Source organism: Zeus faber (genome assembly GCF_960531495.2).
Source record: "Zeus faber genome assembly, chromosome: 13".
In the NCBI taxonomy this organism is placed as follows: domain Eukaryota; kingdom Metazoa; phylum Chordata; class Actinopteri; order Zeiformes; family Zeidae; genus Zeus; species Zeus faber.
Genome location: NC_137198.1, coordinates 25,258,065 through 25,282,902, shown reverse-complemented (window position 1 = coordinate 25,282,902; position 24,838 = coordinate 25,258,065). Strand labels below are relative to the sequence as shown.

The window sequence follows — 24,838 nt, the reverse complement described above, 5'->3', positions numbered from 1 at the left end:
GAAGAACGTTGAGGTGATTTGATTGGTTTCAGGAGTGGGCCACTTTGTGATGTCATCATCCGAATTTTATATAAGTCCAAGCTTCGTCTCTCAGAACTAATTTGCATTCAGCCACTTGCGACACGTAGACAGTCAACTTGAGTTGATGCTGCGTTTAAAGGATACTGGGAAAACTGTAACTCAACTGTAACTGCTGTTTTTTACAAAACCCCAAAAACTATAATTGGTCACAGAGAGCATCTTTGCACCGCACAAAGTTGAAAGAACTTTTAGAGGAATCGTTCCTTTCCTTTGTGTTCACACTGCATGATCCAGGAACAATCGTAAATTGGGATGTAGTGCTATACCGTTTTAAGGTATACTGTGGTATCAAGCAACAGTTCACAGTTCGAAACACAGTTCTGAACCATAAGCCTTTCCCTGTAAAACCGTGGCCATGCCATACATTTATGTTGTTATTATATTATTATATTATATTTAAACTTTATTTAACCTCACCTTATGTTGCTGCTGCGCAGTAGCAGACGGCCAAATGTTGTAATAATTCATTCGATGCGTAATTTGGCCAACCAGCGTGTTCTGCTAGAACTGCTTATGCCAATATTTTACGACAAAGTACTTAACGTTACTTGAGCAAGCATAATAGCAAGTGTAAACAAAGATAAGAAGAAAGAAAGGAAAAAGTCCCAGTTCGCCAAAAGTATAAGACGTAGAAGTGCCGATACTGCTTATACTGGTGAGTACCAGCCCACCTCAAGCACTAGACAATATGCCTCCTCCACGGACCATTGTTTAGATTTTAAGTCCACGCTGAAGCAGCCACAAAAATGGTGGTCAAAAAGTTTTAGTCGTTTACCTTGCTCTACCCAAATGGCCCCGCCCTCCACGCACGCCACACACCTACCACTGAGAATATATCAGCAATAGCCGATTGTTGGGCTGCCGGTGGCCATTAGGACAATTTTTACATTATCGCCCAACCCTAATCTGTAGTCCACCAATGGTCCATCTATGGTGTATCTTTGGTCAATCTACGGTCCATCTATGGTTGATCTCGCCAACCACAGTTAAAGCTTGTATCTGGAAGTCATAAAACTCCTTTGTTGTCAGTTGCTTTAGTCAGCAAAGTTCATCATGGCAATGAATGCAGGGATTGTATTTTCTGCTCAAACAACCCTCTGAAGTGACAGTGATGCTTTTTTTTCGATCGATGAAACTAGTACAGTTTCAGACAGATGCATTTCCGCATTAAATGCAGCAGGGCACTGAAAAAATAGTCACTCTCCAAATGAACAGTTGCTGCTTTCAAAGTATATTTCATATAGTGCCCGTGTTAAATTATCTCAAAATGAAATACGTGTTTGAGAGCTGTATTGAATGATTTTCAGTTAACAATTGAAAGGTTTGACGTGAGAGAATATCGAGAGCAGGAGTAAAGCATTGTAGGGTGTTTTTTTTTTGTTGCTGACTCTGTTGACAATAAGAAAAATAACAAATTACGGCATCATTATCCATGAAAAAAGCCTCGATAAACTCACAACTTTAACCGCAAACATCCAGAGAATGAATCTGTTCTCGGGCATATGCATTGTATTGATTGCAATAAATTAATGCACATTGACTTTCCTTATGCATGTTTTGGCGCATGATTGGGCCCACTCATGCCAGGGTTATGTCAGCGTATGGCGTGGACACACAAAGAGAATAGTGTATATTTATGTTGGTGTGTGTCTGTGAACATCTTACCAGCCGTGGTCTTGTCTCTCTTAAGAAACTCTTCAGGTCTCCTCCGGCCATTAGCTCCAGCAAAATAAACCTGGGCAGGGCCTTCAGGCTGACGCCTATGCAGCACACAATGTTCTGATGGCTGAACTTACTGTGGGGGAGAGGGGGGAGAGAGAAGGTTGCCATGGAGGAAAGACCTCTGCGAGTGTTCTGTTTTGATATGTGTTGGGCTCTCCTACCTTATGATCAGAGCCTCCATCAGAAAGTCCAGCTCGTCTTGCTCAGAGCAAACTTCAGGAAGAGTCTAGTGAATCAAAACACAAAATGTACGTCAGCAACACAGAGCATCTTGATTTATTCTTCACAAAGACAGATCTCGAGTCCATGGGTTCCTGGGCCTGAGAACACCAGATGGACCCCCTACCTCTACTACCAGCACCTAACCTCACTGTGGTAACACCTAATGTGTCATCACTAACCAAGATGTACTATACAGAGGGTCTGAGGACCTAGGGCAACCATAATAGCCAGCCAAATAAGTTTCAAGAAGATGTTATGGAGGGTTTTGCGACCCCAGGAAGTTAATGGGTCCCTTCAGACTGACTTTCACTGCTATTCTGTTAACTCAATGAGCCCTTGGGGGCCAATATTGTTAAGACAGCAGTTGTCTGATTTGCTTGTCCATAGGATTTGTCTCTCGTCGTGAGGGGTTTGGCTCAATTCCTTTGAGGGCTCCCTTGACCTTTGGGTCCCTGGGCATGGGCCTGCCAGGCCCGTTCAGGGATCCATCCCTGACGATTCAACAAAGAAGATTGCAATGAGGTTTCCGTGTGTGTTTGCGACGGACAAAAAGGCACCACTGTACCTTCACTGCTACTTGCATGGGGCTCGGTTCGCCTGGTATTCCGACCGCCAGTCCTTCATACACCTCGCCGAAAGCACCGTGACCCAGACCCCTGCGGAGACACACACACACTCACAAACACACTTTGCTATACTTGCTTACACAGACCGTCCTAGAGCCAATCGCCACTATGAGTCAGCGTGTGGCGGCAGCATCTTTCTACCTGGTGAGTGAGATGTTGCGGCGTGGCACTTCCTTCAGGTCGTTGACGGAGGCCGCCTTGCCGGCGAAACAGTAGTTGGGGTTGTAGTCGGTCATGATTGTGGAGGCGCGCAGCTTGCTGAGCTTGCAGTCGGGGCTCTGCAGCTCCAGCTGGATGGACTGAAGCTCTGTGTGCTTGCGTCTGTACACTGCGGGAGAGAGATGGAAAGATGAAGATGTTGTGGACTTTGTGGACCTTCTTTTTCCCCCCGAGTAAACACTCAGTAAGGTTTGGCAGAGTTTCAGAATTTGCCTCTTAAAGCAGGGAGCGGAGAACCTCCATCCAGTCAACATCACAAGGCCATGCTGGGAATGTTCTAGATCTGATGTAGCTTTTATATTCCTTTGGTTCTTCTTTGGTTCTTCATGTCATTATTAATCTAGCCCTAGAGTCACGATTACTGGCTATAGCAGATGTGCCATATTTAAATACTTTGGTTTAAATATACATTGTGTCGAGCACTGTCAGTGGAAAGCCTTCGTCTCTCTGACAGTGGACACACAAACACACACACACACACACACACACACACACACACACACACACACACACACACACACATACACACACACACACAAATGTACATACACCTGACACGCACCGCATACGGCGTTTCCCGCTCTCCCACTAGTGCAAGGACGCAGCACATGGCGCTTTACGTCTCTCTACGTGGTGGAGTATTATTCACCGAGTGGCTGGGTAACATACAGGCACTGTCAGCCCGTGGCTAAGCAACCATCCATCATCTGCGTCATCAGACCGCCGATGTGCGGGTGTGTTTAGCGCATTAGTCGAGCAGCTCGGGACGTGCTGCAATAGCATCAGTGGCTGCATATGTCTGGCTGTGAGACGCCGAGAGCTCTAGCAGATGGATGTCTAGGCAGCCCGGAGGCTGGCTTCAGCCTGGTGGCAGACTACAAAGTACCAGGTTGGGTGTGTATGCACTTGAGTGTGCATACATTTGTTTATGTACATGTGAATTCAAATTTTGTTATAACACTCTAATAAGTTAGAATAAGCCATCCGTTTTTAGCTCTGTCATATTGTTGCATACATGTTACTAGGGCTGTGTGATACGATGATAAGAAAATGGAAAAATGACTATTGTATATATTTTTTGATACTGTTTCTATCGCTATGTTGCCAAACAGTGGCAGAACTGCTTTATGGCAATATTTTATGCCATTTGGAGTCACGGTGCTTTACATAATCTGGACACGGGATCATACGTGGCGCTTTCAGGAAATTACTCAGCCCAACCACCACAATTATTCGTGGATTATTACAACATTTGGCCATCTGCTACCGTGCCGTGACAACATAAGGTGAGGGTAACTACCAAGCCGAACAAAAGTTTCTACCTTTTTAACATGCTGATCACATTTTATGTCAAGGTGTATATATATATATATATATATATAGGTATACTCTTAATTTTTGGCCACAGAAGAGAAACCAATCAATACCGTCCCACAGACTATAGGGTGAGACAACTACATAATTTGCCACTGTTTATGCAACGATAATCTCTTAAGTGGGCGTTTTCAAGGGAACATAACATGTCCTCGGACTGTCTCTCATGATTTGGCTACTGCAGGACACTACTGAATGATGTGCATCGGAGGGGATTTAGAAGTGGGTTCTAGTAGGTGTTCTCTGTATACCTGGCGTCCACCCTGCATTACTGTATATATATTTATTTGCATTTATTTTTTATGCTACTCGTCCATCTGCACTGTCACCAGGACAAATTCCTTGTACATGAAAATGCTCTTGGCCCAATTAACAGACTCTGCACTCACTGATCATCACCCCAGACACGGCCAGCAGCAGGGCAGCGATGAGCGCCGAGGTGCCCACCGAGAGGCCCAGCGCCAGGTGGGAGAGGGATGGCTGGGGGGGCAGCACCGACACCTCTGAAGGAGAAAAAAGAGAGAGGGAGAGAGAGAGAGAGAGAGAGAGAGAGAAGATGCCATTACATCCATCCATTCATCCACTAACCTCCCCGCGGGGGGCGATTACTATTCACCTCGCCTCGCTCTGATCAGCGGCTTAATTAATGATGTGAAAGCGATGACACAACGGAGCTTGGAGGGAAGCGACGGACGTTGCATGGTGATGCCTTGAAAATGGTGGGGCAGTGTGTGTGTGTGTGTGTGTGTGTGTGTGTGTGTGTGTGTGTGTGTGTGTGTGTGTGTGTGTGTGTGTGTGTGTGTAGCAGTGAGAGTTTGTGTGTCTGTGTGGGGAGGTGTGATCGTGCCCTTGTCTATGCAAAGGAGCAAAAACTGAGGCGCTCAATCGATTCCTTTGGCGCTGTTATCTACTGCTTGTTTGTTGAAATACTTAAAGATTTAATATTGGCAATAATTCCTTTTTCCCCACCCATACAAAAAGTAACTTATTTTGGGAGGTCAAACGATTAAAATGAAAAATCTTGATTAATTGCATCGTTTTTGGGCAATTAATCGCAATTTTTTCAATTGATCCAAATATGACCCTGTGGCAGACTCTGGGTGGGGTCAAACGGGCTCTGGGAGGCAAGGGGAAGTCAGTGTTGTAGGCTGGCGCTCCCCGCCTCGGTGCCAGCTGTGGCCAATTGAATGACTGGCCAATCACGACAGCTAGGAAGCTTCTCATGTCTGTTTTCTCTTGCAGTGAAGAGATGGCAGAGGGACCGCACGGGAGCTTGTGGCGGGAAGATCCCTGGGAGCCAGTCTATAACAGCACCTTTATTACTGTGTGGATGGGACTTGAACTGTTAAAAGATTGTGTGCAATAAAACCCTGCCGTGCCGGCGCTTCAGCATGAGAAACCATGTGTCACGCGTCTGTGGGGGAGCCGGGAGTAGCGGCCATGCTACAGACCCCAAAGAAAGATGTTTCCATTTGAAATGCACTGCATTGAGTACTATGATTTAATTATTGTAAACAGATAATAACGGTGGTGGTGGTGACGCTACCAACCACCTACTGTTAGTGCTTCAGGGTTCCCGCAGCGTAGCTGAATATTCAATGAAGTTTAGGGCCACAGCTGCAAATTGGGGTTGGAATGATGCTCGGAGGTTCACGGAGGCTGTATGATTCAGTTAGGATAAGATACTGGCTAGGCATTGCTCCAGCAGCTTAGACACTTTAACCTCCATAGCCATTAAGTTGCATAATCATCTTTATGAGTGCCATAGAGAGAAGGCTAGCTGTCCTCCATCTTTGCACTTCCCTCGCTCATCCCCTCCACCTCTCAAGAAAACTAGCCCTGGTCATTCCCCAAGCCTCTGTGCACTTCCTAGTTCTCCTGTCCCCCTCTCCCCAGCTGAGGAACCCATGCAACTGCGTAGATCCCGCCTCTCACCGGCTGAACGCCTCCAGAGGATAAAGGATGGTTTGTGCATTTACTGCGGTCAAGCCGGCCATTTCCTAACCTCCTGCCCCTTTAACCCAAAAGAGGAGGCTCACCAGTGAGAGCTGGCACTCTCGTGAGCCAAACCACCTCCCTCTCAGTTACTTGGTCCAGAATGCAGCTCGACGCTACGCTTATGTAGAACCAACAGGCTCTTCTGTTATGTGCCTTGGTGGATTCAGGAGCAGATGAAAGCTTCCTTGACGCCAACCTTGTTTCCCATGCACATCCGATTCCACATAATTTCGTCCCCTTACACCCCCTCGGTTCTTGGTCAACCCTGGTTAGAACTTCATATTCCCCACATTTGTCCACTAATGAAGTTCAGAGCTGGAGCTCCTTTTGTCATTCATCTTGCCTGAAATCCGCCTAGCTCCAGCAGACGTCCCTGCTCCCTCTAAGCACTGAACCCCCAAGACCTGTCATCTATTCCCTCTGTTTACCATGACCTGGGAGAAGCTTTAAATAAGCAGTGAACCCTCTCTTTGCCCCCACATCGCCCTTACGATTGCACCATTGATCTGCTCCCAGGAGCTCCCTTTCCTTCCAGCCGCCTGTTCAACATGTCTCGTCCTGAGAGGGAAGCCATGGAGAACTACATCCAAGACTCCCTTGCCGCAGGCATTTTAGGGCCATCCTCCTCTTTTTCTTTGTCTCCATGAAGGACCATTCATTGGGCCCCTGCATTGACTACCGCAGTTTAAATAACATAACAGCAAGGAACAAATATCCTCCTCCTCTGATCAATTCTGCTTTTGAACAACTCCAGGGAGCCCCCACCTTCTCCAAACTCTACCTCAGAAATGCCTACTACCTTGTCCGAATCAAGGAAGGATATGAATGGAAGACTGCCCTCAATACCCCTCTTGGCCACAAGAATTTTGTCATGTCCTTCAGTTTAACCAATGCGCCTAGGCTTTTTCTTCCAGGCTCTTGTTAATGATGTCCTTCATGATCTTCTCAACTGGTCAGTGTTTTATATTGATGACATCCTCATCTTCTCCCAGAACATGGATTAACACATCCGGAATGTGAGACAGGTTCTCCAAAGACTACTGGTGAACAAACTATTTGCCAAAGCTGAGAAGTGCGAATCCAATATCAACTCTGTTTTTTCTTTGTATACATCATTGAGAGTGGGCAGGTGAAGGTGGATCCTGGAAAGATTCAAGCAGTGGCAGATTGGCCCATACCCACATCCCTGAATCACCTCCAGTTGTTTCTGGGCTTTGCCAACTTTTGCAGGAGGTTCATAAGAGACTACAGCTGTGTGGCTGTGCCTCTTACCATGTCAGCTATTCGGCTACCCCCTTTTCCTTGACCCCTGGGGCAGATGCTGCCTTCACCGAGCTAAAGAGATGCTTTACATCGGCACCTGTCCTTGTCAAACTAGACCCTTCACGTAAGTTCACCGTAGAGGTTGATGCACAGATATTAGGGCTGGAGCTGTTCTTTCTCAGCGCTCCAGCCCTGTGCATTCTTCTCCCACCAACTGTCCCCCACTGAGCAGAACCATGATGTCGGGTACAGGAAACTACTCACAGTCAAGCCCTGGAGGAATGGAGACAGTGACTGGAGAGAGCAGAACACCCTTTTATCATTAGGACGGCTCACAAGTACCTGGCCTACATCTAAACTGCCTAACAGCCCCTGCAATATCAAATCAGAGTCATTCCTTGTGTTGCTTTCATTCCCTGAACTTACCTTCTTTCCCTGTGCTTCCAGTTTCACGACTCTCCGGTTCCACTGCCTGCTTGCCTGCCTCGTCTGCTCGCTTACTAAACCCCCGAGCTTATCCTCATCCAGCCACGCTTACTCCCTCGCCCGCCTGTTCAGCTCAGCTCAGCTCTGCCATCCGCATCGCCCCTCCACCTGCCTTGCCTGCCATCCTCATTCCCCCTTATCCTGACAATAAACCCCTTTTTATATTACTTCATTCCATTGTCGGTGTCTGCGTCTGGGTTAGCTTTACTGATCGTAACATATTCAAGATTAATCACATGATTTTGGAGAGATCAAATGCATAATATTTGGGAAATTAGTCCCATTTATATTTTGGCCGATTAATTGCATATTTGGGTGATGAATCACGATTAATCACATGATATTTGGCTGTTTAATCGCAATTTGACACGAAAGAAAGATTTTTCCATTGAAAATGTAGTGCATTGAATTATAGCCATTTGATTGTGAATGTAAACAAATAACGTGTTACTAACATTGACAACCTTAGTCATTTTGCTTTAACTGTAAAATAGATTTTCCATGTTAGACAAACATATCAATAACGACGATCATGGATTCAGGGAAAAGGGAAAATGGCCGCCTTCCCCTAATCATCTTCATTTATTTATTAGTGGTGCAACACGATTCCCCGCTGGTTTAAAGTTACGTACGGGCACAAAGTATCATGTCATCACACAGGGGTATCCGCCATGAATAATTTTTCTTTTAAAATTCTAGAATTAATTTGCAATTAAGATCATTAAGGAGGGCTGCGGTTACCATTAGTTGGCTGTTTCCATTAGGAGGTGACGTTGTCCTACTATGGATGGACAGTGATTATGAATCATTAAGAGGGCTTTAGAGGAAGGTTTCCTTAGACAAAGATTCAATAAATTACGGGACCTCATGGGTATAATTACTTCTATAGATTAATTCATTAGCTGCTGATTGGGTTACAATCTGTTCATCACTATCTTCATGTCACTCCTTTGATTACATTTCCATCTCCATCTCTGGGAGTGAGGGGGCGTGGGACTCCTGTACATTACGAGATGTGTTAATTAGCGTTGACTATTCGTAGGGGTTCTGGGCTCTGGACCACACGCACACACACACACACACACACACACACACACACACACACACACACACACACACACACACACACACACACACACACACACACACACACACACACACACACACACACACCGCCCTGTACCGCCAAGTATACTCATACTATCTTTGCCTTCTCATCTATGCACATACACACGAAGACACACACATACACACTCTATGCTTCCTCATCTAATCATACACACAAAGACACGTGCACACACAGACACAGACTCACACTTTGCCTCTTCTAATCACATACACACATGCACACTCTTTGTATCCTCATCTCATATCACAGACACACACAAACACATGGGCAGACACACACGCATACTTACACACTTATTGCCTCCTCACACACACCCACCCACCCACTCCCCCCCGCCCCAAATTTTCCAAATCCATCTCAGGCATCCACAACCGGACCTGTGGCGTTGACGCAGGACACGCCGTCTGCCGCCAGCACCAGCTCGCCATCGCAGTAGCACGCCGTGCCGCCGTCCACTTCATGGCACTCGCCGCTCTCACAGTGGCTGCAGTTCTGCACCGGGCTGATGATCACCTCACCACTGCCCTCCATACCTGTAAGACACACACACACACACACACACACACACACACACACACACACACACACACACACACACACACACACACACACACACACACACACACACACACACACACACACACACACACACACACACACACACACACACAGAAGTTTCAGGAAGTTTCAACTTTTCACAAGTAAAAGTTAATGTAGTGAAGAAGTGCTGACTCAACTTGTAAGCCTTTCTCGGCTCAGATCTCCCTTAGAGGAACGGGTCATTTTTTACACATGGGCGACTCCCATTTGCACCCACAATGGAGTGCAGAGACACCATAACACCAAGGTGTGGTGAAAAGCTTGACCCTGACCCCAATCAACCCACCTCCCATTGTTCGCCCGTCTCCAAGTTGGCTGTCATCCTCGTACAGTAAACCCCCCGAGTTTGTTTATTAAGGGGTCCACCAGTCCACCGAAACAGCTTTGGTGTTCTTATACAGATTTGCACGCGCCGGATCGTAGCATTGTGAGTTCATACATTTTTACATCGCCCTCCAACCAAGAGTCCAATTTCCGTTATCTCGTCTTGATCTTCATGATAACAGTATTTTCCCCCCCAATGGATCGACTTAGAGAAACGGCTGTTGATTTCTCGGACAAATAAAGATGTTTCAGGCGTTGCCCAGCGCTACCTTTCAGGGGAACCAGGTACATATCTCCCTCCGGGCTGATGAAGGATGAGCCGTCTTCCCCGTCGTGTCTGGGGCTGTCTTCCGCGGAGGTGTTGCCCCCTGGAGTCAGGGAGGGCAAATGGATTCATTTGCAACAGGTTCTACAGCGATATTGTACGTGAACAAGTTAATTTACACTGGTTTAGAGCTACAATAAGCGATATTTAAGCTTATTAAATTGAAACAAAAGACTCCCTGTAATGTGAAGGATGGCTAAATACCCCCGATCGCCCTGAGAATCATCTCCACAATCTACCGCTGCATGTGCTTTTCAGCGTCGTGGCAAGCAGCTCAAAACTCCAGGGCACTCAAAACTGAGCTCAACATAGCAGAGTACATGAGTAAACCGGTGGCTGGTGAAGAGAGTCTAACATCAGCAGCAATATTTTCAAACAATTTTGTGTGATATCGTACCTCCTCGGCAGACATGACAGATAATTATGCCAATTGTTTCATTCTCAGCGACCCTGTGCTCTTTATTACTCCTCAGCCACTGTTGGCAGATGGAAAATCAGTCCGAGTTTGTTTGCAACACCTCGATGATTGATTTAAATCAATCGCGATGATTTAATTTTGCTTACTGCAGCTTTATATACGTCATAGCAGACATGTGGCCAAGTCCCTCTTATCTAGGTCACAAGTAAGTCAACTCACAAGTCAAGTCAAGTCCATTTTTTCCCCCCAGGACACTGCAGTCTTACCTGCAGTATCCAGTCTTTATAAAGAGAAAATACAAATAATTAGTAGCTGTCTAATAATGATATTATTGGCCAATCTATCTAACCTGTTCAAAAAGTATGACAATAAATTTAATTTGTATTATAATTATTGATATTCAGTAAAATAAATGTAATCAAACAAAAAACAAATAACTTTATAAAAGCTAATTAATTTTTTTTATTTCCTCTCAATCAAAGAAAGAAATTGCTTGTTTGACTACTGTTCAAATTTTAATTGATCTTTTATTTAAGTTTTTATGTTGAATTGTCTTAATTTATTTATGGATAATTATTTTAAGAATGTGTGGCAAGGGGTGGCATGGGGTGGCACATCCATTAAAAATAAAGCCTTTTTGAAGTGTCTTTCACCAACCTCTGTACCCCCCACCGCCACCTCCGGACATGCAGCCCCCTCCGCCGCCCCCGAAGCCGCCGCGGGTCTTCCAGAACTTCTGACAGGCCTGACCTCCCTGGCCTCCGAGCACCAGGGGCCTCCCACCATGACTGGCAGGGGCGCTGTCGTTCCAGCCCCCGCCGCCACCTGTCACCGATGCACAAAGTTGATTTTGATATGATATGCGGGGCGGGGGCGTTCGAGATCCAGAGATAGAGGGAGGGAGAGAGAGAGAGAGAGAGAGAGAGAGAGAGAGAGAGAGAGAGAGAGAGAAAGAGAAAGAAAGTCTATGGTTTCTGGTTAAAAAAAAAATTCAGGTGTATCAACTCTGCAAATCCACTTTAAAAAAAGTGCACCAGCGATATGAGATGAAAGTTACGGCTAACATCGTCTGAGCTCATCTTTTCCCTGTTCCCAAGAGCTGGCCGGTTTCATTTTCTACTCGCTTCCCTTCAAACCTCCCTAGGACATTCCTGAAACCTGAGCGGCAACAGACAACAGACTAAAAAAAACAAGCCATGCAGGATTTGTATTTCCCCCAAAAACAAATGATTGGACTTCGGAAAACCACAAAATCAATGATTTCTGAGCCAAGGTGCTTGTCGACTGCTTCGGCCACATTAATAATGGATGCAGCGGTGAGTTTTGCTACGTGTGTGGTTCGTGCGAATAGTCATGTAGTTCTGGGGTGTGGGTCGGTATGTTTGTTTACTGCGCCGGGGAAAGAAAAACGAACAACCTTTTTTTGTATTTCTTTTGGAAAGTCCATGAAACTCATGCGTCAAGAAAAGCAGGTACACACTTCGAGGATGAGCAGACGCATTTGGGGAGACACCGGCCATGCAAAACAAGCGGTAAACTTGCGCTTTTTCGGCCTTCTGGGACGATTGTTTAAGCATTCCCTCTATCCCTCCCCTTCACTCTATCTCTCTCTTTTTCTCTCTCTCTCCCTCTCTCGTTCTCTGTCTTTGTCTCTCTCTCCCTTTCTCTCTCTCTCTCTCTCCCTCTCTCTCTCTCTCTCTGTTGCGCTTTTCGGCCTTCTAGGACGATTGTTTAAGCATTCCCTCAATCCCTCCCCTTCACTCGCTCTCTCTCTCTCTCTCTCTCTCCCTCTCTCTCTTTTTCGCTCTCTCTCTCATCATCGAGTATGGATGGACAGGCCTCCCTAACTGCAGCACAGTAATAAGGGTTTTTATCCATCTCCGCACGCCTTCTCATTTCACCCCGGACATTTCTCTCGTCTCCGAAAGACACCCGGAGATGTAAGACACTTACAAACAAGACACAGACCCGTCAAAAGTAAATATTCCTCCCAAACGCTGTCACAAACGCAAACATCTATCGGAACATCTGTATTGGGACGCGTGAAGGGAAATCACACACGCGACCGAACCCCAATAACAGACCAAGTTTCGGGGGAAGTGTTGTTTTTGCAGCGTACCTGCAGCATTGGACTTCCCGTTGCGTCCCAGTTGGCTGGGGTCATAGTCCATCTCCTCCAGCTGGATCTCCGAGTGGCTACTGTAGCCCCGGCCCCCTCCGCCGGCAGCGATGATGAGTGGGATGAAGGCGTCCCTGTCCACCTGAAACGATTCACGCCCCAGTCACGCCCAAGTGGCAATGGCGCCTGTCGACCACCGGTTAATTGAAGACCGACTTTGGCCACTATTGGTTATGCACCGCTTGAGTTATACACCTGACTTCACAGTGCTTTTCCTCGTTTGTTGAGGGCTGGTACCCGCGGTCATCAAATGCAGGTTTTACTCTGACTGCCTGAGGCGGCTTTTGTTTTGGAACCCTCCCCCGGTTTTGGATTTGTCAAGGTACCTTTTGAAAGGCCATCAAAAGAAGCCTCATTCTGAAATCCCCTTTTTCTTAAAGACCGATGTGTTAAACTTGTGAACAGCCGTTTAGTTTCACTCTCCAGCCTACCAAACTGAAGGTAGCTCCAGGACATGGAGCTACCTTCAGTTTTCAAAGCAGATACATGAACAGAATTCAGATTTCTGGCCATTGATAGTTTCGGAGAGGCTCGCGAGGAACAAGAAAAGGGGTAAGGCCATAGAAGTCAATGCTAAAAAGTTTACATTACTACAGCTTCATTTGTGGTCATGTGTTTTTTAAGACTGTTGCTGTTACTAACATATCAACTATACATTACATGACTATAAAAAAAAACTGTTTTCAGGCTAACAAAGCTCAAACGACATATTGTCAATATTGTCAATCGGTTCAACGCAACAATTTAAAGCACTAGCATAGCTACAGATTTTTTGAGTGAAAGTCTCAAATTATGTGACACAATATTTGTCATTTTTTCCGTTCCGTGGTGACACTAAACACCTATCATATTTTATAAAATGAGCCAGCTCTTTTAATCTCATGGGGAAATGCTCAGCGATGGCACATTTTGAGATTTTGGTTGGTTAGTTTCGCACGAAAACAAACGCTTTACATCTGATTCTAAAAAATGCACAATACATTTGACAGAGCACAATGGTTGTGTATTATACTTCATGTCAAAATTGTCAACACAGCTTCCGTGCAAGACGAAGGAAAAAACCTAACAAACACAATGTCACAATGATTGTAAACAACACAATCCTTTTTCCTACGATTGCTAAGATTTTCATCCCTCGTCCACTCATCTATATCAGCATCTACATCCCACCCTTTACCTTGAAGACGTAGGTGGCTCCACCCCCTGCTCCTCCGCCCCCTTTGACTTGGGTCTTGTTGACCAGTGGGCCGCTCTGCTCGATGCATATCTTGTTCAGCATGTCATTGGACTGCAGAGGTGTCACAAAAGAGAGATAGAGTAGATAGAGGTGTGAGAGGTGCAAGAGTAGTCCTTTCGGCTCAGCTGGGCTTAAAGATGACCCGCCTTCTACATGTCATTATCCCTGATGGGTAAACACCCAACCCGTGGAGAGGCTGCTCATCTCACGCTCACATCCCCACTTGCTGAAACACAAACTAGGGCTCATAGCCCTGTGATAAATCTGATTACAGGCCTGTGCAGAAATGTGAGCTAAGGCTAGCTCCATTAAATTCGTAACTCGGAAAGAAAATCCGGCCTCCTTTTTATAAAAGTGTAAAGGGGCGGCCATCCAAGTCGGAATGGCAAGTCGGAATTTCAGGGCAGATCCCTCCAAATTTGCCTGGAAAAGAGAACTGACATCCCGGGCACACACGGTGGCACACACCATCAACGGTGAAACAAAGTGTCCCTTTGCATGGGTTTTATCTGAAAACACGCTGTAGTTTTTAAATTGCGATAACATACGTTTTCTCACTTGTAGAATTCAGAAACTTACCAAACTATCACAAATTTGCTGTAGGGTTCCATGTTTTACCAAATGGAAGCAATGGAACAAATTGAGCTCAGGAGTGGGAACTATCTGACTCATCTTAGAATTAACAATTTCGGGACTTCCGGTTAGGGCGTCCACATAGGAGGACGCGTTTTGCATTGCTCTGCTTTAGCTACCTTAATTCCGACTGAAAATACTCTCATTTGCAACAAAACATTATAACATAGCGTTCGTGTGGATATTGTAATGGCGAAAGTTGGGAAATTAAATAAAGAAAAGAGCAAAGCATGCAAGCAACCGAAGTTAACTGACTTTCGCGTTTTGTGATGAAACACAGGAAGCTAATGAAAACATGGCGGAGGAGGTGGCAAGAGGAGAAGGGGAATTGGGAGGAGTGAAGGCGGATGCAATACTGGCTGCTATAAGCTAATGAGTTTTCATCGAGATTTGATTAAATTATGACAGAGACAGAAAACATGAGGAAGGAGATAAGTGTCTGCACTTAACAAGTGTCGCAGGCGGCGTTAAGAATATCAAGCGCCGAAGACGATGCAGTTATCCTGCAAGCTGAAGTACACATGTTGGAGTCAAAAAATAAAGCTCTGGAGGATAAGTTTAAGTAAACAACCTTTTTGAAAAAAACGATACCGGAAATACTGGATGCTGCGACTCTACAGTCCTCAGTTGTTATTGAAAGGGCACACCGAATTGGACTGATGAGGGACACCAGGCCCGTGCAGAGACGTTAAGAGGGACAGGTGCTCAAGAAACAAAAAAAAGAAAAAGGCACAGGGACTTCCAGCTCCGGCTTTAGGCCACTCTGGGAAATCTCTTGATGGGGGAGGGCGTGGGGTAAGAGAGTGAGTGAGGAAGCGTTCCCATTACGCACAGTGTTTTGCTTTGTTCCATAAGGATATGGAGAGGCACAGCAGAGCGTGGATCACATGCGCCTGTGATCTGCGTGCCTCGAGTCCCATTCACACAAAAAAATGATTCCAAAAAAGCACCACAGGGCAAAAGGGTTAGGTGCTCGAGCAACCCCCCCCCCCCCCACCCCCCCCCACACACGTGACTGAGGGACACCATGGCCCCACGAGAACACTTATAATGAAGTTTCTCAGCTACAAGGACAAACTGGCAGTCATTGTTGCTAAAAAATACATTCGGTATACGAGTAAGGTTTAACTCTGACTTATCTACGGGAATACACCAACTAAGGATGCAATTTGACCTGGTCCTAACGGACCGGATATGGATAGCAGAAGAGATTGGTTGGTGGAAAGTAAAGAACCCCACAAAAGTAGGTAAGGGGGAGTGTGTTCATGTTCAGTGTGTTGGATATGGGTTCTAACATCCAGGTTTGTCATGCTTCTCTGTTGGTTAATTTCCATATTGCAAGGTAATCCATTATTCTTTGTTGGAGATGTCTCAAGGAGGGAATCAGAATTTTGTTTCTTGGAACTGCAGAGGTCTGCAACCACTTAGAAAAGTCATGAATAAAATAAAGGATATAGACTCCATTGTATTTTTCAAATTGTATTTTTACAAGAAACTCATCTTTTAGATGAGGACCATAAAAAGATTATAAGGAGGTGGCAGGGTAGTACATTCACAGCATCATTCCCGTTCCGGGCCAGAGGACTTATGACTGTTATTCATAATACCGTCCCATTTCAAGTGAAAAATGTAATCAAAGATAGAATGGGAAGATGATCCTAAATTGTATGTAGATCTATTCCTTTCTCTCTAAACATTTGCAGGACAATTCATAATAGCAGGGGACCTAAATTGCACATTAAACCCCAGTATGGATAGATCCACAGGACTAGATGAATAACCTAATAAGTGTAGAAAAGTTATACGTAATTTTATTAAAGAATTAAGTCTGTTGGATATATGGAGAGAATTTAAACCCCACGCCAAAGCCTACTCTTGTTACTATAACATGTTCCAGACATATTTCCAGACTTATATAACTTCTTCTATCATAGTATTGTGGTCTTGGATTGTGCACCGTGTTCTTTTTGTATAAGTGGATAAAAAGTGGCGGTGGACATGACTTATTGCACATTTTGCATCACTTCCTGTGTCCGCCATGCGGTGCTCGAGAACACGGACCAAACATAGGTTATGTTTCTGAAATTCAAAGAAGGCCATGACCATAACTCAAACTTGGCACGTGGATGTATTCAGGACGGGGCTCTTATCAAACATGTGAAGTTTGGGGCAGATTTGATCATGAACAGTCGGTTATATATACAATTATGTATACTACTTGTTATACTTTACATCTATTGCAATATATATACTCCACTTTATATGGATTCCCATTTGTTAAAACAGGAGGAGCATTCTTACTCTGAGTTTTTGTTTATTTATTTTTTTCTTTGTTTTGTGTCAATGCAGCAATTTTATGTTGTGTTATATATTATATGAATGTAAAAGGCTGTTGTTCATGGGGTTCAAATTTTTAATAACATCACTGGGGAAAAAAATGGACTATTTCCAAGGTCTAACAGAACGCAGCATCATTTCTAGCTGCCTCTCCATCCGCTGCAACCATGCACCACTTTCTAATCCACGTGAGCAAGAGAGCGACCAGAAATACTGGGACCAATACAAAGCTCAAACGGGGAGGCCCGCGGTCTTCAATAAATTGTCAGGTCATGCCCCTAAATGGTCATCGTCACGGCAACCCTGGAGCGCTTCGGCTTTGGCTTCGACATAAACGTAATCTTCTCTATAAAGTATCTCAGCAGACGAGACATCCAACGTCCTTTTGGGCCGAGGTCCAATGGTTGAGGAGAACAGGGAGGAGGGACTTGAGCGAGGATCTGATGGACAGGTGCTGAGGGGGGTTCAAACCATCTCAAGTCACCTTCCCCCACTTCCACCATATCCCACCTCCTCCTGGCACTTTTCAGCCCTCCGTCTGCATCAACCCTCTTCCCCCAGCCTGTGCTGTCACTATGCCAATTCTCACTTTACTGGTGTGTGTGTGTGTGTGTGTGTGTGTGTGTGTGTGTGTGTGTGTGTGTGTGTGTGTGTGTGCGCATCACAGAGATAAAGACGGCCGGAGAGAGAAACGGGCATGAGTGTGTGTGTGTGTGTGCGTGTGTGCGTGTGTGTGTGTGTGTGTGTGTGTGTGTGTGAGTGTGTGCATGTGTCAGAAAGAGAAGAAAACACACACATGTAGATGCGGTTTGGAGAGAATGAGTGAATGTCTTTCTACAGACGGGGGAGACAGCAACATCACCCCCTCTCTCCACCATCAGAGGGACGGCGGCACAAATCAAGCCCTTCCGAGAGCGTCTGCTCCCGTCGCTGTCAGGCAGCCGAGAGTTTGGGGGGCGTTTGGGGGGGGGGGTCGGCAGGGGAGTGTGAGCGGAAACTTAAACGACTTTAGTCTCACTTTGGAGGAGCCGAGTCGCTCTCGCCTCCAATCCCCTCCTCTCCCCTCCCTCCCCACTGCACTGTGCACTTGCAGAGAGACTGCGTTGAAAACTAATAACTCAATGAAGGCGGCTGAGGCTTCCTCCTCTCCTCTCCTCATGAAAGCCACGCGTCTTCCGTCTGATGGAGATAAACAGCGCTGACTGAAACAAAACCCGACGCGAATCGTAAAAGACTAAAGACATGTCCAACAACGGTAGATGTACATGTATGTATTAACACTCTACTTGGAGAGTACAAAGTGAATACTCAGTTGAGTCCTAACCGTAACCACAGTCCTAACCACAACCCTAACCTAACCCTTCAATTGATACTTAAGTCATTGTTAGTTGATACTTACTTCAGTATTACCATTGACTAAATACCAAGTTGAGAGTTGAGAATGAACATTGGACCATTTATATGAAGTTTATAATTTCATTGCTTAAATATTTATTTGACAGATATTTTTGACTTTAGGACCGGCTCAATGCTATCATAAAATAGGATTCCAAACTTAAATTAGGACGCTTCTTGAGAAATTCTCATGTTGAATGTGTACTCAAGGAAACATGATTCTGTGATACCAACAATCCTAAATGTCCATCATAAACTGAGACAAGGTTTCACAGTTAGAAAATGTCTGTAATGTCCACCCAGTTGACTGAAGTGGAGTCAAATGAAAGAGTGTTATGGGATTTGGAGGGGACACTTACATTGGGACAGGGGTCCTCCCCCTGCTGTCCCACCAGGATGTGCAGCAGCTCGCCCTTCTGGAGCAGGTAGTCGCCAGTGTTGCAGACGCCAAACGACCGACTCATGGCTAAAACGCTGCGGCCGCCGGCTGCCCCGTACGCCATGATCCTGACGGGTTGAGGAACAAATGCAAATACGACACAAAACAGGGACAGAGAACAAACAGCAACCAACAACACCCAAAAATAAATGCTCTTTAGCAGGATAATTACCATTGACAATATAATAAATACACCCATCAACTATAGGTGTCTCATTGAGCTGAATCAGAAAAATGCACGACCAACGCTTTCACTAATGTAGCCCAATCCTGCGCCACTGTTTGTCCCCTCTAAGCACTCTCGGAAGAGAAACGGCAGAAGGAAAACTTTAAAATACTTTAGCTCCCCCCCTGTTGATGTGGTTTATCAGACTTAACCTATGGCAGATAAAGAGAAATCATTTTAAATTCTATTGTTTTGTGCCGACCAACACCAACACTCCCGCCACTCCCGGCATCCCGCATGTGTGGCCTCAGCTACGACGGCTGCAATTGAAAACACGCACATAATGGATTTCACCCGGGGGAGACTTGAACGCCGTTGCATTCTAGCCCCTGACACACACACACACACACACACACACACACACACACACACACACACACACACACACACACACACACACACACACACACACACACACACACACACACACACACACACACACACACAAGGCCACACTTCACACAAGTTGCCTTCTCTGGAAGGAGATATATTATAAATTCTTCTTGGCTATTCTGAGTTAAAAATGAGTTGATTGGTTTCTGGGAGCACTTCCGACATTTAGGCTGACAGACAGATGGACGGAGGGACAGAAAGGCACAGAGAGAGAGACGGACGATAGACGGACAGACAGCGAGACACAGCTTGATGGTGGTTAGCTACCTCAGCTGTTTGCCTAATGACTTTTTGGAGACGCAGAGTGCATATTCATCTCCACCGGCCGTCTGTCTGCATCGTTTAGACGAGCTGCCAGCCCCCAACCGGGTCCGCAGAGCCGGAGTGTTTCGACAGCTCCGCATGGAGACCTTTCCAAGAGGTGCTCAAACACGCTGTCTCTAGCTGACCGCCAGCATCAATCCCCCCCTCCCTCAAACACTTCAGCCACCCACCTTAACACCTTCCCCTGCCTCTAAACCCCCGTCCTTATTCTGCCTATGGCAATGAATATGTCGTCAGCGAATAGAATGATGTGGTGAGTTATATTCATGAGCATTTCTTTCCATATATCTATATATTTATAAAGACACACACATTATACACACATAGAAATACATCATAATCATATATGATTCATGATATATAATATACAATATATGATGAGTGCAATAACTCTTTAATAGCACTCTGATAACTCTGTAATAACAATGTAATAACCTGGACTAACCCATGTGTTATTAGCTGTTATCATTCGTATCCATACTGTTGTATACTAGTATGATTATGATAACATTATCATTTGTTTTATTGGTATTATTATTGCTCATGTATAGAAATATTCAACTATTCATATTTATATGTACGTAAACCCACTCAATGCTTGCATCCTTGCTGCCACTAAGCCCCACAGCTGTTTTGCTGTAATTCGTCTCTATATGGTACATACAGCACATTTTATGGAAATATTGTACAATGTACATATTGTATATATTGATTTATTGTTTTTGACTGTTAAGCTTATGCCATGTGCATGAAAATGCACTCGACCCAATAAACAGATTCCGATTCTGCTTCTGATTGTAAATGGTTCTGCCCGTCATCTGTCCGAGTGGCGGGAACAGCAATCTTTGGAAGTTGGAAAGTGGCAGAAGCGTAAAGTGCTTCCCTGTGTTATTGATGTCCGGAGAGGCCACAGCGGGGGCACTCATCTAAAATACCCTCCCCGACTAAAAGCACTGTGACGTGGACACTGCACAGCGGGTAGTCGGATGTTGATGATAATGATGATGATGATGATGATGATGATTTTTGGAGGCCGCCATTGCAGTGTGATCATGCTATTAAGATGCTATTAAAGTGAGCTTTTCAACCCCACTCGATCCCTCCCTTTGCAAGAGGCTGATTAGCGGTAATTCTTGGTTTTTGCCCAGGCAGGATTGATGTGCTCCCGTGGGCACGAGATGTGGTTACAGACGGAAGAAAAGAGCCGGCCTGAATATATTAAGGAGCTGCAATTATGGAGTGAAATCGGGGGGGGGGGGGGGGGGTGTATGAGTATGTATGTATGCATGTGCATGTGATTCCATGAGTATATGGCTGCCATCCCTACCTGTAGATGCCGGTTTCAGGAACCTGCCACATCTGGATGCCTTTAAAGGGCCCGCTGGTGCCCACCGTCACGTTGACGTTGGTGTGCCGGTACGAGCTGCTGCACTGGCTGGGGGACGGGCCCTCGGGACCCATGGCACCGCAGGTGTGAAAGATCCACTTTTTGGCTGTGGAATAATGAATGGAGGGGGTGAGGTACTAAATCTTGATTTGATTTGAGACCTGTAAATGCACAATGGCGAGGTTAGACACTGGAGAGGGAGCGTGGCTTCTCGCTCCCTCTCTCTGTCTCTCTCTCTCTCTCTCGCTCGCTCTCTCTGTGATGGGGCTTATCATCTTTTTCGGTCGATAGTCGGTCCATTAGAACTTCAAGTCAAAGCTGTAGTCAGGACCATACCTGGTGTCAAATTAAGTTGTAGCTATTTTCGACCTTTGGAATGGTAGATATACTGAGAAACCTTCCTTAAAATGAGCCAGTGGTCCTGACTACAACTAGACGATCGGTCTCCCTCCAATGTCATTGTTATTCCATTTTGCGATTCAGTGCTTATAACATGGGTTGAATTGAACCGTGTCCCTTTATGATATTAAAGTCATATAGGGTTGAATTGAAAAAGATGCCTCAGCCGTGGCAGGTAGCTAGGCCAAACAACGCTGCTCAAAACAACAACAATGGCATCAGACAGCTGCCATTTGAGGACGGCTGTTTAGATTTGAAGTTTTATTTTATTTCACGATTCATTTCTTTCTTTTGTTTTTTTGCTTCCTGAGTGGTTTTACCTTCAAAAACGCATTCCAGAGTAAAGCATCCAACAGTGACATTAAGATTTAGAGTTTCTCCCTTTGTCGTGTACTGGGCCCGCCGTCGAGCCTGAGTAAAGATGAGTAAAGAGTCTGAAAACTGTTTGGGGACCAAATCCATCGCTGGAACAGACGCCTTTGCAGCCAGCCAAACTCGAGTTAATCAGCCTGTTCCTCCGCCGATTGTAATCGGCAACCCATAAGAGGTTGTGGTGAGGTAAGGGAGGGGCTGAAGGAAGCCGACTGCAACATTAGATTCAGGTCAACTGGATTGTCTTGTTGGCCTTTGGACAAAATGAACTCATACACATAGGCCTACACGCAGCCATATACTGTACTAGGGGCTTTGCCACTAGGGGCACCGTCCCTTCCCCTTTATCGCGCAACCCGCTACCAAATGAAGTCTATAGGACAATAACCAGACGGACTTCTTCTTAAATCCCATACTACATGTCCACAATACTTGAGTTTTGAGGATTTCTGGACATACTAGCACATTATTGGGGTTGATGATGACAATGCATTGAAACTTTTCAGGGTATACGCCTGCCAGTGTAGTGTAGTATCCTGAACACCTAATCCAGGTACTTTTCGCATACAAGTTGATGCGCGCTACGTGTTTGGACATACTAGAAACACGCTAACTGCCATTTCGGACGCAGCATGGGACCCTGGCGTCCGTGGCCCGGGTTCTGCGCCTGCGGCTGGGTCTTGTGCCTGCACGTCGTGGTGGGTTGTATGTGTGCGCTTCGGGGGCACAGGGTGCACTGTGCGTAGGTGTTGCTCCGCGGGTTTCCGGCTTCCCTGGGGGCTTGGGGGTCTTCTTTGGCTGCTCGGGGCTTTCAAGCAGCCGTGGGGTGTGTATACAGCTGCAGGACTCAGGGGTGGCTTTGGGGGCTTTTACACTGCTTGGAGGCGCTAGTATATACTATTATACCAACCTTATACACCATAACCAATTGCACACACACACACACACACACACACACACACACACAACACACACACACACACACACACACACACACACACACACACACACACACACACACACACACACACACACACACACACACACACACACACACACACACACACACACACACACACACACACACACACACAGACTCATTACAGGCACACACACACCACCAGCAATTGCTTTCAACACCCCTTGGACACCCTCCTGATTACATCCCTCTCTTTTCCCTCTCCCTTCCGTGGTGATTCTCCCCAACTTTGAGTAGTGATTAGTTGCTTAAAGACCAAAACATGGAAAGATTGTTCTCCAAAAATGGGGATTGGGGTTTGCGGTTCTGTGAAATAAAAAACTGTGCTCTTGTCATCCCACAGGTCGTCCACAGGACAGAGTTATTGCAGCAGTTCTTGATGACTTAAGAATTAATAAAGAGTTGCATTGCAGGTTGAGAAGTTGAACTCCACTTGCAGACTAACTCTGTCCTAGATGCAATGCCATTCAAATACTCTGTGCTGTACGCCCAGCATGTTGACAGCACAGGTTACAAATAAACAAATAAATGTAATACTGCCGAACACAAACACAGAGACGTAGCTGACAGTGCCTCGTGTATTAACCCTACTGCAGCTTTTTGAGATTTTAAGCATTTAGCTCGTTGTCGTCGTTCTCCCCCTCCTCCTTCTCGGGTCCCCTCCCTCCGTTAGCGAGAGGGATCAAGGCTGGCGTGCAACAAAATGGAACGGAATACTAAACACAGACCTTATGGAATCGCCAAAGAACCAATTAATTACAACAGTCTGGGGCTTTTCGCCGCTCGTTATCACTCTTGTGTCTAATCTGCGGTGACTAATATTCTCCCCTTTCGAAGCACTAACGCAGCAGCAGCTAGCTGACGTGTTTACGAAGACATAAGACAATGAGGTGCGTTTGACGGCGCCGCCAATTAACATAGCCCAAACAACGTCAAAAAAGAAATAAAGAAAACAGCGGGAAGCATTAAGGGAACATCTGCCGTCAATAAGTGTGGAGAGCCAATCAGATTGCTTCTATCACCGTCTCCGTCTGTCTTTGATTACATCACTTTTCCATCTAGTCGGAATGTTTACAGACAGGCAGACAGGCAGACAGACAGGCAGACAGGCAGACAGACAGACAGACAGACAGACAGACAGACAGACAGACAGACAGATAGATAGATAGATAGATAGATAGATAGATAGATAGATAGAGAGACAGATAGAGAGATAGATACTTTATTTATACCCGAGGGGACATTGGAAAGCTCACATCAACACAATAAGACAATAATAATAACAAAGAAACACAATAAAAAACGATGACAAAAGAAAAAGTCAATATATGGAAAATTTGGAAAATATACAATAAACTGTTAACTATATCCAATAAAATATATCTATTTTTAAATCTGCCAATATACACAAAACCTATGATTGGATAATACCGAAATTACTCAATATGACAGAAAAACAGAAAAACAAAAAAAAGTAAAATTTGGAAACAGACCAGAAAAGAAATGAATGAAGAACTATGAAATAAACACAACGAAGCAGCAGGATGAATGACGTCTGACCGAATGTTTTGACACCTTGCAGGCAAAAGCGGCTTTTTTGGTCGATTCAAAAATAGTTCCAAGTTTAAAACAAAGCGAGGGGGGATGATGCGTCCCCTCTCGAGGAGGTCGCCTGAGACCAAATGCGACGATGTGCACGCACACACATGCACACACACACACAAACTTACATACACATAGAGAACACACAC

General features: G+C 45.5%; 1 protein-coding gene across 1 annotated transcript in view; it reads right to left on the bottom strand.

Moving 5' to 3' along the window:
* The window catches only part of LOC307238920 (ALK tyrosine kinase receptor-like), a gene marked incomplete at both ends in the record, with an annotated part of 114,875 nt that overhangs the window by 25,280 nt on the left and 64,757 nt on the right, over nucleotides 1-24,838 (bottom strand). The window contains 12 exons of the mRNA XM_080012074.1: nucleotides 1,747-1,876; nucleotides 1,965-2,029; nucleotides 2,591-2,681; nucleotides 2,793-2,979; nucleotides 4,634-4,747; nucleotides 9,498-9,653; nucleotides 10,314-10,412; nucleotides 11,445-11,612; nucleotides 12,907-13,048; nucleotides 14,144-14,254; nucleotides 18,928-19,075; nucleotides 21,278-21,443. Of these exons, the coding sequence (XP_079868200.1) occupies nucleotides 1,747-1,876; nucleotides 1,965-2,029; nucleotides 2,591-2,681; nucleotides 2,793-2,979; nucleotides 4,634-4,747; nucleotides 9,498-9,653; nucleotides 10,314-10,412; nucleotides 11,445-11,612; nucleotides 12,907-13,048; nucleotides 14,144-14,254; nucleotides 18,928-19,075; nucleotides 21,278-21,443 (1,577 nt within the window). The remainder of the gene's footprint in view (nucleotides 1-1,746; nucleotides 1,877-1,964; nucleotides 2,030-2,590; nucleotides 2,682-2,792; nucleotides 2,980-4,633; nucleotides 4,748-9,497; nucleotides 9,654-10,313; nucleotides 10,413-11,444; nucleotides 11,613-12,906; nucleotides 13,049-14,143; nucleotides 14,255-18,927; nucleotides 19,076-21,277; nucleotides 21,444-24,838) is intronic.